General features: G+C 44.0%; 1 protein-coding gene and 1 non-coding gene across 3 annotated transcripts; one reads left to right on the top strand and one right to left on the bottom strand.

Moving 5' to 3' along the window:
* The first annotated feature begins 1,850 nt into the window (after positions 1-1,850).
* On the top strand, positions 1,851-12,401 carry LOC116464641 (tektin-3-like). Of its 2 annotated transcripts, none has more exons than XM_032147903.2 (5): positions 1,851-2,170; positions 3,712-4,011; positions 7,456-7,610; positions 9,726-9,758; positions 12,062-12,401. In XM_032147903.2, the coding sequence occupies exons 2-5, from the start codon at positions 3,997-3,999 to the stop codon at positions 12,372-12,374; spliced, it is 516 nt and encodes a 171-aa protein (XP_032003794.1). In that variant the 5' UTR covers positions 1,851-2,170; positions 3,712-3,996; the 3' UTR covers positions 12,375-12,401. The 2 variants fall into 2 exon arrangements, with proteins under 2 accessions (XP_032003794.1, XP_058291119.1); XM_058435136.1 differs by having other exon boundaries at positions 3,796-4,011.
* Positions 4,821-4,923, bottom strand: LOC116464642 (U6 spliceosomal RNA). The gene has a single exon (XR_004246964.1). It is a non-coding gene; the product is annotated as a U6 spliceosomal RNA (small nuclear RNA).
* Positions 12,402-13,061: the final 660 nt, after the last annotated feature.

Consider the following 13,061-nt stretch of genomic DNA (forward strand, 5'->3'; position numbering starts at 1 on the left):
GAACTGTAACAACAGATGCTTCATGAACATTTCAGCCCCTTCTCTAACAGGGTCTCAGCTTAAGACAGGAAGCTTATGGGACGTCTTGGTCCCAGACCAAAGGAGAAAGGCCTTCTAGTCCTAGAATTTCATCATAATCACCTAAGACAAGAGTCTCAGCACAGAAGTGGCAAGGGAAGGGAGCTTTTTCATTTTCATCCTTCGCACATGTATACTGTCTTAGAATTCACAAAGTGCAGATCATTTGCATGCTGCTACTCTCATTTACACTTTACAAATAAGAAAAGCAGCTTTGAGAGGTCAAGTGATTTGCTCGAAAGCACAGGCTAAGTTGAAGGGAAACTGCAGCTAGAATTGACTCATTCCATTCAACGCAGCTTTTACTGAGTGAACGGCTTTGCTTTACCAAAACCGTTTTTAGGTGCTGAGAATATAGAAATTCCCAAGCTCATTCAGCTATCCTACCTTTTCAAATACTAGTTATCTGCCAGTGGCTCCCTACTTTTTATCTCCAGCCTAGATGTCTGTTTCAAATTCCAACAACCTCCTTCATGTCTCCCATGTAGATGTTCAGTGAACATTCAAGTTTACTATGTCAACTGAACTTCCATCTTCTCCCCTAGCTTCTCCCTCCCCAGCCAACCCCCTCTCTTAGTCAATGGAATTCCATTATTCCAACGACTCAAGCTCTTTTTTTTTTTTCTCACTGGTGTTCAATTTCGTAGGAGATTTTCTTGGTTCTATTACTTCTTCTTGCTTCCTTCACTTTCATCCCCTTGGTCCAAGCTGCCTTCATCTCTCACCTGAGTAACTGCAGTGGCCCCCTAATGGGTCTTCCTGCCCCCGGCAGTCTGTTCTCAGCCCAGCACCAGAATGATCCTTTTAAATTGTAAGTCAATGGCCTCCAATTTTACTCAAGGGAAAACCTGACTCATTCCCATGTCCATTAGGGCCCTGCATGATCTGATTCCCCCTTTTTTATGTCTTTGCTCAATGTCACTGAGACCTATTCTGGCCATCCTCTTTAAAATCATAACCACAGTCCTGGTCTCTTTTTTCCTGCCTTGTTTTTAGCACTGTTCTTCGAACCACACAAATTGCCGATGCATTGAATGTGCTGTCTCCTCCCAGAAGCATGTCGGCTCCTTAGAGAAGAGATGTTGGTGTTGTCCACTGATGCATCCTGGGCTCGCAGAATGGTGTCTGCCACACAGGAGGCACTCAGTAATTATTTGTCCAATGAAGTCTTCCATGTGGCTCACCTGTCACCCATGCCTGCCCCCAGGGTCTGTCTTTGGTAATAAGCCATGGGTCCCCTGTCTGCCTGGCAGTGCAGGCAAGACCACACATCTCAGAGCTCACCGAGGCCTCTTCCTTCCAGCAGGGTGGTTGCTGGAGTGTGTGAGCCTGGGTGGACCGTTAGCTCCCGATCTCTGCTGAAGCCCTCTCTCACTCCTGCCCTGGAGGTTAATTTTGATCCTTGGTTTTTATCTCCTGGCAAACTTCTTAGCCATAGCACGACCACAAACCAAGATTACCAATGGATGGCAGGAGGCTCGGCTATAAAGGCCTCATGATTTCTTGGGGATTTACATTCGAATAGCGGAGGAAAAGGGAGCTGAGATATAGAAGAGGAAAAGGAAAAGGAAGGAATGGAAGGCACAGATGTGGACAGATTACTTTGAACCCATGTCCTGTCTGGAAGAGTTTGTGTGTGTTAGGAAGATGGGCCCCAGCTGGGGCTGCAGATCATGGACCCCTGTTTATCTTCACCTGCTTTACCCACTTCCATCCCACCCTATGAAAGGAGAAGTGTAGACAAGGTGGGAGTTAGGGTCCCAGCGACGTACATGGATGGGCATATCCAGAGAGTACTCGTTTTGACTGAGAAATTGAACATTGTGTGAAGAGGGAGAGATGGTGAGAGCAACAGTGAGAGAGGTCCCAATATGGAAGGTCACTCATGTGTCCTTGCAGGACATTGTCACCTGAGTGTGAAGCTCCACTTCCTGACTCTGTGTTATAGGGCCGACAGAGCGTCCCAGCATGAGCTGGAGAACGACCTGAGTGACAAACAGATGGCTTACCAGATCGACAACAAATGCCACCACCTGCACAACATGTCAGATGGTGTTGGCTACTTCCGCGGAGTGGAGAGGGTCAATGCAACGTAAGTCAGGCACATGCCACTGCCGTGATTTCGATGTCATTTAACTCTTTCTCCTTTCGAAAGCACACAGCTTACAGGTTAGAAGGGAAAGCATGGTAAGACATCTGAAGATGAGAAACACACCCAGCTTTGGACAAGTCTCCAGTAAGCAAGCACGTTCTGTGGTCAGGCCTTGATAATTGCATCCTGAATTCTTTTGTAAAGGAATATTTGTTGTTTATATTTTCTAACTATGAAAATAACCCTACCTGACGCAGAAGTCCTAGAAAAACACAGATAAGGCCGGGCGCAGTGGCTCACACCTGTAATCCTTGCACTTTGGGAGGCTGAGGTGGGAGGATAAGTTGAGGTCAGGAGTTTGAGACCAGCCTGACCAACATGGTGAAACCCCGTCTCTACTAAAAATACAAAAATTAGCCAGTCGTGGTGGTGGGTGCCTGTAATCCCAGCTACTGAGGAGGCTGAGGCAGGAGAATCACTTGAACTTGGGAAAAGAGGTTGCAGTGAGCCGAGATCATGCCACTGCTCTCCAGCCTGGGTGATAGAGTGAGACTCTGTCTCCAAAAAAGAAAAAAAGAAAAAAAAAGAAAAACACAGACAAGCCACATGTTGCCATTGTATAGCATGCCCTGGACGCTGTGGGATACAGGCTGAAAACAGCTTGATACCTTTCCTACCACAGCTTGTTCAACTTACCCCATCAGTGGTTTCTTTGCCAGGCCCCTGGAAGCAATTTTGGTCAGGATCCATGGTCTCTTCCAGCCACTCCCTTAAAAAAGTTAACTTGATTGAGGTGAAATTCACATACCATACAATGCACGCAGTTGAAATATAGCCTGTCTGATTTTTCAGTAACATTGTTTGTAAAATAAATATTCTACTTTAACATGAATTTGCCTGGTATATGGATTACTTTTTTGAATGTACCATAATCAACCTTTTTGTTTTAAACTTTTGAGCATTTAGGTTGTTTCTCGTTTTTCGGGGATCAGCATAAATATGGCTGAAAGGAATATCCTCACACGTATATCCTTGGGTACATTGTTTCCTTATAATACGTTTCTAGAAGTGGAATTTCTGGGTTTTCCACATTTGAATGAAAGGCTCTTGGTTTGTGTTGCCTCTTTACCCTCCAGGAAGGTTGTACTAATTCAACATTCTCATCTGCAGGATACCAGAGAAACTTTTTCTAAATATGCTCGCCAGCACTGCAAATGATCATTCTGTCTACTTTTGCTAATATTTCTTTAGTAGGCTGTTTTCATTAATGCTTCTTTGATTACCCCTGAGGTTGAGTATTTTGTCATATGCTTATTGATGTGATGTGTGACACATTTATAATGAACCTACACATTCACATCATTCATTAATCCTTTTGCCCCTGAAACTGGCAGAAGAACTAGCTTATGCTTTAGATATATAGAAAACTGATTATCAGTAAAATAAGGAATAATTAAGAAAGTTTAAAATAAGCCTCACTCTGATATTTACATTTATATAATGAAGCTAGGATCAGCGACCTGGGGGTTTCTCTCTCACAGGATAAATAGTGGCCTAGCGATCCTGTAGGCTGATTCATCACTCTCACCGTCGTCTGCCTCTGCTTCTCTTTTTCAATGTCTCAGTGCCCGAGTCCTGGGCCAAATTTACAGATGACAATATTTTCCGCTCCCAGAGTGAACGTGCAACTTCCACTAAGCTTCTGAGACGACATTGAAAACCTCTTGGTTGTGACTGCCAATGAGGTGTGGAGTCAATTCAACAAAGTGAACTTGTCTTTCACCAAGCGCATTGCTGAGACTGCAGATGCTAAGAATAAGATTCAGATGCACTTAGCAAAGGTAAATCAACCACCAGTGGTACCCCTTAGTTGACCTGGACAGAGCAGTGTGCTCTGGGACCACAAATCTCTCATCACTCCCAGAGAGGCACCATAGGCATGTGACAGCCGGGCCACACAGAGCAAGAAAAATTTAAAACAGCACAAAGCATGCCATTTATTTCAGCCAGGTAGCCAGGTGTCAACATGAAATTGGAATCCACTGGTATTTGGAACACAAAGAATGCACTATGTAATGAAAGGTTCTTAGTCTTTAATAGAAACAAAAATATTATTATTAAAGTTTAATGAATCACTGTATATAACTAGGAAGTGAATTCATTATTAGAACATATGGTAGAAATGTTTTCTGTTAAATTATTTCAGACCCCTTTTCTGGAATACACAACCAAATACAGGAAACTGTTAGGTAGTTCAAAGTGTTTCTGATATTGAAAAATTTTAAGTGCTCTAAGCCTAAGAGTTTTACAATGACTATAAAATGAAGGAGTCCAGCAGAATTCATATGTTTCAAGATAAACAAGGAGCTCTTCCTTTCCTTAATATCAGTCTTGGAGCTCTTACTGTTTCTGTCGATTATGCTACGTATAGTTTGTTGTGTCTTATTTTTTAAAATTGACAAAAAATAATTGTACATATTCATGGGTGGACGGTGATGTTTTGATACATTTAATGTATGGTGATCAGGTCAGGGTAATGAGCGAGCATATCCATCCTCTCAAACACTGATCATTTGTTTGTGTTGGAAACATTCAATATCCTCCCTCTAGCTATTTGAAACTATATAATGTATTGTTGTTACCTATAGTAAAAAATATGTAACGGTTCATGAATTTGCATGTCGTCCTTGCTCAGGGGCCATGCCAACCTTCTCTGTATCATTCCAATTTTAGTATATGTGCTGCTGAAGCAAGCAATGCTGTTTCTCATTTTTAAGAACCTTGCACCGTGAGCCATGTTGCCTATGATGGTTTTACCCAGTTGAGGGCATCACATTTTCTCAGGCTGCAGTGATTTGCCTTTCCTTCTCATGGTGCCTGCTTTAGGCAACAAATATTAGTTGAGCCAGACAGTGTGCTCCATGCTGTGAAGGGCAGAGAGAAGCATCCAATGTAGTTTTTGTTCTTAGGAAGTTTACATTACAGGGAAGAAATACTTGCATATGAAAAGCTCATAAACAATACAAACAGAATATTGCAAATCATGATTATCAAATAACAAATACAAAAGTGTTTTGGGGGTTTGGAGGGAGAAGTGAACATTCCAGGTGGGGCCACATCTTGAAGAAAGCCTTGGAGACAGCAAATCAGAGGATGAGTTGAGGTCTGTAAAGAGTCTGGTGTGTGGCTGGTGTAGATGGTTTGTGCGCTGGAAGAGGAACGTGGAAAAGTAGGTTGAAGACAGGTTGTAGAAGACGCTGATGAGAAGGTTAATGGGGTCAGACAATTGTAAGAAGACATTCTAAAGGCCTTTTAGAAGGCCGGTGTGACAGAATTCCTTCTTCAACAAATTTTTATTTACTGATATGTTAGTTTGCTAGGGCTGCCCTAACTCAAAGTACCACAGACTGTGTGGCTTACACAGTAGAAATTAATTTTCTCACTGGAGAGAGAGAAAATTAATTAACGGAGGCTGGAAGTCTGAGATCAAGGTGCCGGCAGGGTTGGTTTTCTCTGAGGCCTCTCTCCTCAGCTTGTAGATGGCCACCTTCTCCCTGTGTCTTCACATCATCTTCCCTCTGTGTGTCTGTGTCCAAATTTCCTCTGCTTATAAAGACACCAAAGTTGTATTGTATTAGGGCCACCCTAAAGACCTCATTTAACTTAATCACCCCCCACAGAGACACTATCTCCAAATATGGTCACCTTCTAAGGCACTGGTGATTCGTACTTCAACACAGGAATTTTGAGGGAAGAGGCACTATTCAGCCCTAACAGGTACACCCAAGGTATTGTTCTAGGCACTCGGGGATGTACATACATCTCATGTCTTAGAGACAAGACATGCACATAGAAAACGGGAAGTTGCATCAGAAAGGTGTAGAAAGAACTTGGAAACACAGATGAAATGTGAACACAGTTTACAAGAAGGAGCAGTTGTTTCCACTGGCAAGAGATCAAGATGGTTTCAGGGAGCACACAGTATTTGAAGAAGGCCTTAGTGATAGAAACAGTGAAATGATTTTTAGCTTGGGAGAGAGGTCAAAGCTCAAGTGACAGACTGAAGAGTGCCTGGATGACACAAGTGCTAAATCTATGATTGCATGAGGTCTCTGTAGTGTAGAAAGGATATTGCAGAGACATCACCCAAGGACAAAGCCTTGCACTGTAAGGGAATGAGGAGTAGTTGGAAAGGAGGGAGTTGGAACAGCACTTGGCTAGAGAAAACAAGACGAGGGTCTCAAGGAGAGGGAGGTGTCAGAGAGGCCTCGATGTTGGCTTTGAGACTGAAGTTTCATGACAGCCACTAGGGCTAGGGACAAAATCCAGGGGCCACTGGCAGACTGGGTGGGTGAGAAGTGAAGGGAGTGGGCACAGCCATGGTTGAATACATTTGGCAGAGGACTCAGTTGGGACTGGATGGGAGAGTGGTGGTAAAAACATAAGGTTTCAAGAAAAAAGATGATTCTTGGTTGTGTCTCCAGGCCATGGAAGGGAACCCAGGAAGAGGGACAGTAATGGGGAGGATGTGGAGCTATGGGAGTGCAGAGATCAAGATGCGAGGAGAAGGGAGGCTTTTCAGAGCATAGGACAGGGACTCTCTTTACAGAGAAAGAGGAGGGAGAACCAAAGGGGGATCCATGTTTATGCAATTTGGGGTAGTGGCCTCTTTAAGAAAAAATGAATACAAAATCAGGGATACAAAACTGCCAGTAGTCCTCTGTTGCAAGTGAGGTACCCTGAAACTTAAGCCTGATTTGCTGCAAGGGAAATCCTCTGTGAGGAGGAAAGCAACGCTCAAGTTGGTAGGAAGAGGAAGTAGGAAGAGGAAGTGGGAAGAGACGCACGGACAGATGGATGTGAGGAGGGAGATCAGGGCCACTCAAAGCCTCACTTTTATCAGAACACAGATGTGTGCTGGTCAGTAATGAACAACGGCCATTGGGGGCGGCTTGCAGGGAGCCCCTGATTTGTAGCATTTGCCAATTTCTCTGGTTGAAATACTCCCACCCTGGCTGATTTCCAGCTACCAGAATGAGGTCGCTGAGCCTAGGGTTGGGGAGAGAGGCGCTGCCCGCTCTCCGGAGCAGGTGCATGCCAGCTCCAGTGAGACATGTGGATTCCCTGGGGCAGGACTAGGAAGCATAGAGGGTATAGGTGAAGGGACCTCCTCATCAGCGAGGTCGAGGCAGGTGCTGGACATGGAGTGGACAGGCAAGAAGTGGGAGGCGGGTTGTTGAAAGGACCACACCAAAGCTTCAGGCAGTTGCTTCTCTTTGTCACAGACCGAGCCGGTGGTTTTCCAGACTGAAAGGGCCATAGAATCCATCAAGAAGGCCATCAAGGACAAGACTGCCTTCCTGAAGGTGGCTCAGACCAGACTGGACGAGCGTACGCGGCGGCCGATCATTGAGTTGTGCGGAGACATGGCTCAGCTAAGGTAAGGTGGGAGGGGATAGCCCGGGGCTCACTCGGAGGGCCACCAGACTGACTGTGGCGCCGGGCTCTTTAGAAAGCTGCTTTCTGGCCATACACATGGTGTAGGAGCCTTCTGTGAGAATGGTAGTAATGGGGAGATGTTGAATGCGGAAGAGTTTCAGTGTGGGATGATGAAACAGTCCTGCAGATGGATGGCGGTGACGGTTGCACCAACAGTGTGAATGTACTTAATGCCACTGATCTGTACACTTAAGATTGGTTAAAGTTTTATGTTATGTGTATTTTACCACAAATCCTTAAAAAAGGAAAGGACATCAACGCTACACACAAAAAAAGTGCTATTAAGCCTTTAACTCACTCAGGGAGGCCAGTGTGGTGTTTGGGTTCCTTCGCACGTCCTTGGAGTCTTCGGAGTTTCCAGAACTCCTGTCTTATAAGCAGCAGTTTGTGACTTTCTGTGTATTTCTCAGCATGGGGAATGCAACAGAAAAGGGACTTTCAGTACCAATTCCACTGACTGCTATCTACTCATTTGCTGTCTTTGTGACTGAGGGTCTCATTTAAGTTTATTTCAATGTGTTTCATTCTCAGTAGAAATCAAAGCCAGCTGGTCTTCATTGAGCACAGCTCCTATATATACACAGCAGGAGGAATCTGACCCCACAGTTTATCTACTAAACACTACATGAATTTTATTATTATTTTCACTTTGAAGATTCATTTTGGGATGGACTTGTAAGGAACTGGCCAAGATTCCCTCCCCACCCCCGCCACAATCTGGCTTCATTTCCAATTTCCCAATACCTGTGAGTCTGCCTTTTCTTTCTGGGTTTCATCATTGCTATTCTTAGGTCCTAAAATGCTCCATGCAGAAGTAAATCAACTTGATAGCAATGGGAGGAGCCAAGTGGCAGTACGTGAACTCCAGAAGCCTTTCTGGTGCAGTGGGGAGATGCCACTCGCTCTGCTTCCACGATAAAATTCTCTTATCTTGAAGGATTGATCCTAAGGATAAAATAAAGAAATAAGTGGTGGTTTGAGACAGTGGATTTCCCGAAATGGAAGGAAGGGGGATCTTGTGAGGCCAACATCTATGATGATAATAATAGTAAAGATAATGATGGCGATAATCAATGCAATGATAATAATAGCTGCTACTGTCTCTTAACCTGACTTGATGCTGGGCACTGCCCTAAGCACTTTATACTATCTCATTCATTACCTTCATATTACAAGTGAGGAAACTGAGGCAGGAGTGGGTGAGTGGCTTGGCGCAGGCCACATTTAGTGGTGAGAGAGCTGCAGTTTGAGTCTTTGCCTGTCTCACCCCAGAGTTCTATTCCACCAAGCCATTTGCTTCCCTTTCTCCTGTCTTTTATGTCGTGTAATGCATTTACCATCCCCCTGTCAGGTACCTGATCTCATTCGAGAAGAGTTGGCAAAGTAAATGCTGCATGCTCCTCTCTCTCACACAGAGGATGAAACTGAAGGTCACAGAGGAGATCATTATGATGAAACACCTTACGTGTATAGCACGCATGTTGTCTGTGTTGAGTGCCATGAAGTGTGCTTTAGGTTGTACGCACATGATCTTCATTTCCAGGATGAGCTGTATTTCTCCTGGTGGAGCTGTTATCTAGGCCATAGCCACAGAAGAGATCACTCAGGCTGCATGTTTTTCAAAGTGGGTTCCATAGAACCCCTCTTCATGCACAGCTCATTATTTAGGATAAGCAGCTCTCCACTCCAGAGACTAGATGGGCCCCTAGACAGCCCGCTGGAGGCACCTCTCTGCTTTAGAAGAACCCAGCAGTGAGCGCACACCCACTTGGCCTATTACAGTTAGATCACCAGTTTTGACTTTATGTAAATGTTATTAGGAGAAGCTGAGCTGATGTTTCATTCTCCAAAAATCTCTGCAGAGTCATCAAAAGGGGAGAAGGGAACAAGTAAATTGTTTATACTGCCGTTAGACAAACACAGGGTTGCTTTTAAAATGGGTTTTGGGTAGTGGTCTAATAGGACTTTGGAATTATCAAACAATGAGGCATTCACAGCTTCTCCTGAGGAGCTGAAAGATTTTTACTCTTTTTTTTTTCCTTTTCCTGCTAAACAGAATTTGCTTCTTTCACTTCCTGCCGACTTCATGGTATGTCTATTTCCTCTGCTCCTTTACTGACTTTTGAACAAAACCTACTTTTGTTTCTGTCAAGTTTTCTGGTTAAAATATCCTTGCCAAAAATCTTTAGGATTATTATTGGGGGAGGGGATTACTTTCCTTTTTAAATGGATGGTTCTGAGAGCAGCCCTTCGGCGGTCTAGATTTAGAAAAAATAAAGATCATAAACTAAGGGGAGTGGGGACTGAGAAAAATTGCTGTTTTCATTTGAAGACTCACTTTTATTTAAAAATGTTCTAAACGAGTTATTTCAAAAGTGATTCTAAACATTCTTGGCATTTTTGGTGGCAGGCCAGACAGACCAGGCTCTGCTCTACTTAAATAATCATTTTATATATATATATATATAAACTGTGGTAGCTTTATTTGTATTTGAATGCAAGACATTTTGTGGTTCTGTAATTCCAAAAAAAAGAAGAAAGAAAGAGAAAGAGTGACTTCAGCAGAACAGCTCTCTGCAATCAGCCAAGAACAAGGAAACTGAGAGTGAAACAGGGCCTTGAAGATGATGAACAACATATTTCTAATTAACACTGAGGGAAGTGGAAGCATGTTATTCCCTAGCTGTGTCCATGCAGCAGTGTGAAAACAAGTATTCTAACTGCCTACGTTCTATATCTCTTGATTTTTTTTTCTTTTTTAGCATTGATGTTTTGACATGTATATTTTCAAACATTCCCTCCCAGATAAAATTTCCACTAGACTCGTATTTGGCTGAAAGGAGTAAAGACACATATGTCATCCTGCTCTGTTTCCTACGTTGGGGTTCAGGGTTCCTGTTGAAGCCAGGGGGGGTGGGAGACAAGAGGCAGGCCCCATGTGATTGTAAACAATCCACCATCAAAAATCCCAATACCAGCCATCTGTGGCAGCCTCGCCGAAGATCTGTTTCTTTGCTAGTGATATTTTATACCCTGGGATCTTTAAAAAGGCTTTCTTTTTTAATTCAGTTTGACCTAAACAATAACAAGAAATTTGCTTTCTGATGAGTTCTCAGATTTTGTGTTTACCGTCCCCAGACAAAACCAAACTTTGGCACTTAAACTTTAATTCTTCCCCTCCCCAATGGAAAGCAGGAGACAGTAGCGCTTGTAAGATGAAAGGTGTTTCACAGCGTGGATATGTTCCCATGGCCTGTTGCTTCAGTCAGCTCGCATGGGGGCCTTAACCAGCGCCTTCCTTTTCTTAGGCCCCTAGAAGTGGCTTGGAAGCGAATGCTCCGGGCTCCGTCCTGCCTTTCCTTCCTTTTTATTGCCTTGGGTCTGGGTCTTGTTCTTAGTAGATCCCATGGATTCAGACCTTTGGGCAATTCCCTGCCTCCCAAGATGTCCTCCGTTTCACCTAGGGCATGAAAGTTGGTCTTCACCCAATAAGTAATTTTTGCACGCCTGTATTTTTGCAGGAGCGGCTGTAGATGCAGCCCCGGGCAAGGACAGCAGATGTTGCAAGCAGACAATCACAAGACCCTGAGTGCCGTAAAAGGCTTGGTCCTCTTGGAAATCACAACACTGGGCAGCAGATGGTCTGCGGGTTAAGGGAGGGACTTCTGGAAGAAGTGTTAATTCACCTAGGATTTGAGGATGGGATAAATTAGCGGGATGAAGAATGGGTTAGGAGCATTCTGAGCTTAGGGGACAGCAAGAGTGAAGCCCTCGAGGTCCGAGAAATTGCAAGCATATTCCAGGATGTGTCTGCAGATGATGAGTTGGGTCTTCCTGGGTCTCTGCTTCTACTCTTCTGTCTCAAGGAGCTGAGAGGGGAATGGGGCCAGGAAATGGGACCCAGTTTCTTATTATGGCCACTGAATCTCTGTATTTCCTTCTTAGCTTCCTGGATAAGCAGGTACAGCTTACAAACATATGTGGGCCCCGTGTCGATGGAAAGGGCAGCTTATGAACCCCTGGGCTCTATTTCCTAGTCTGTAAAACAAGGAAGCTGGGCTTGGTGACCTCTCTAAATTCGTTTTCCAGTTGTGAATTTCTGTGAAACTATAGAATTGCCTTGGCATCATGATTTTAAAATGGTCTGGATATTTTTCTATAATTATGAAATCCTTTTCTATCTCCCGGGACATCTACATTCCCATTGGTTCATTGTCACCATTCTCTTTATATTTCTTTATATTTTATTAATTTCATGCACCTCTCATTTGCTGATAAATATATCCTAAAGTAAAGAAAATGTGAGCTTTGCATCACTGGTTACAATGTGATGTACTTGGAGTTGCGTAAGCTACAGGCTGACCTAACCATGCTGATTCCTTTATGCTGCAGCCTTGTTAACGAGGTACACGAGGTTGACGACACCATCCAGACCCTGCAGCAGCGCCTGAGGGATGCAGAGGACACCCTGCAGGGGCTGGTCCACACCAAAGCCATCCTCGAGTGTGATCTGGCCGTCAAAGCCAATTCCCTGTACATCGACCAGGAAAAATGCATGAGCATGCGCAAGAGCTACCCAACACCCTCCGGCTGGTCGGCTTCTGCTGGGGACCCCACCGGGTGTGGTTTTGATACCCCTAAGTTAAGGCTGAGCCAGAGCACTGTCTCAGCATTTGAACCAAGTGCTAATATAGTCACTTATTAAAGGATTATGCTGATGGAAATGTACCAACCTCCTGTCTCGGAAAGCCTTTTGTTTGCATCCAAACCTTAATTTTCTATTTACTAGGCATCTGGGTTATGGGAAGGATATGAAGAAATATAATCAATCTAGTAGAGAAGGTAAAAAGGATAACTGGTGTGATTCTTGTCATTCTGTGTGTAATCCGAATGGGCTGGAAAGGAGGACTGTATTCTCTCTGAGGCAGTCAGGAATCAAGAAGTAGGTGGTTTCTGAGTTTTGTTTTAAAGGATCCACAGTGAGAAGGGGAAAGGCCACTGGGTATGAGGTAGTTGGGGTAATTTGATCAAAAACAAAGGTAGGGAAATACATAGTGCATTTGGAACAATAGTAGGTAGGGCCAGCTTGGCTGTGATTCATAATGCATAATTCATAATGTGTTCTGCGCGTCTCTTTTTGTTACACTCTCATCTCTCCAATTCAAACTTTCATTACTTGAGCATTGCTTTCATAAAGCCATTTCCATGCTCAGAGATACTCCTCAGTTCCCCCAGCCCCTGAACCTGGAGTTGAACACCCGCTGCCCCACTTCTCCAGGCACCTCGCCCACTGTATTTCTTCATCTGTGACACTTTTGTCCTATGTACTGACCATATATTCTTTGTATGTTACTTACCTTTACATTTTGTTTATGGTTTTTTAAAGTACAGA

The sequence above is a fragment of the Hylobates moloch genome, unplaced genomic scaffold, assembly GCF_009828535.3.
Source record: "Hylobates moloch isolate HMO894 unplaced genomic scaffold, HMol_V3 SCAFFOLD_1178, whole genome shotgun sequence".
NCBI lineage: Eukaryota > Metazoa > Chordata > Mammalia > Primates > Hylobatidae > Hylobates > Hylobates moloch.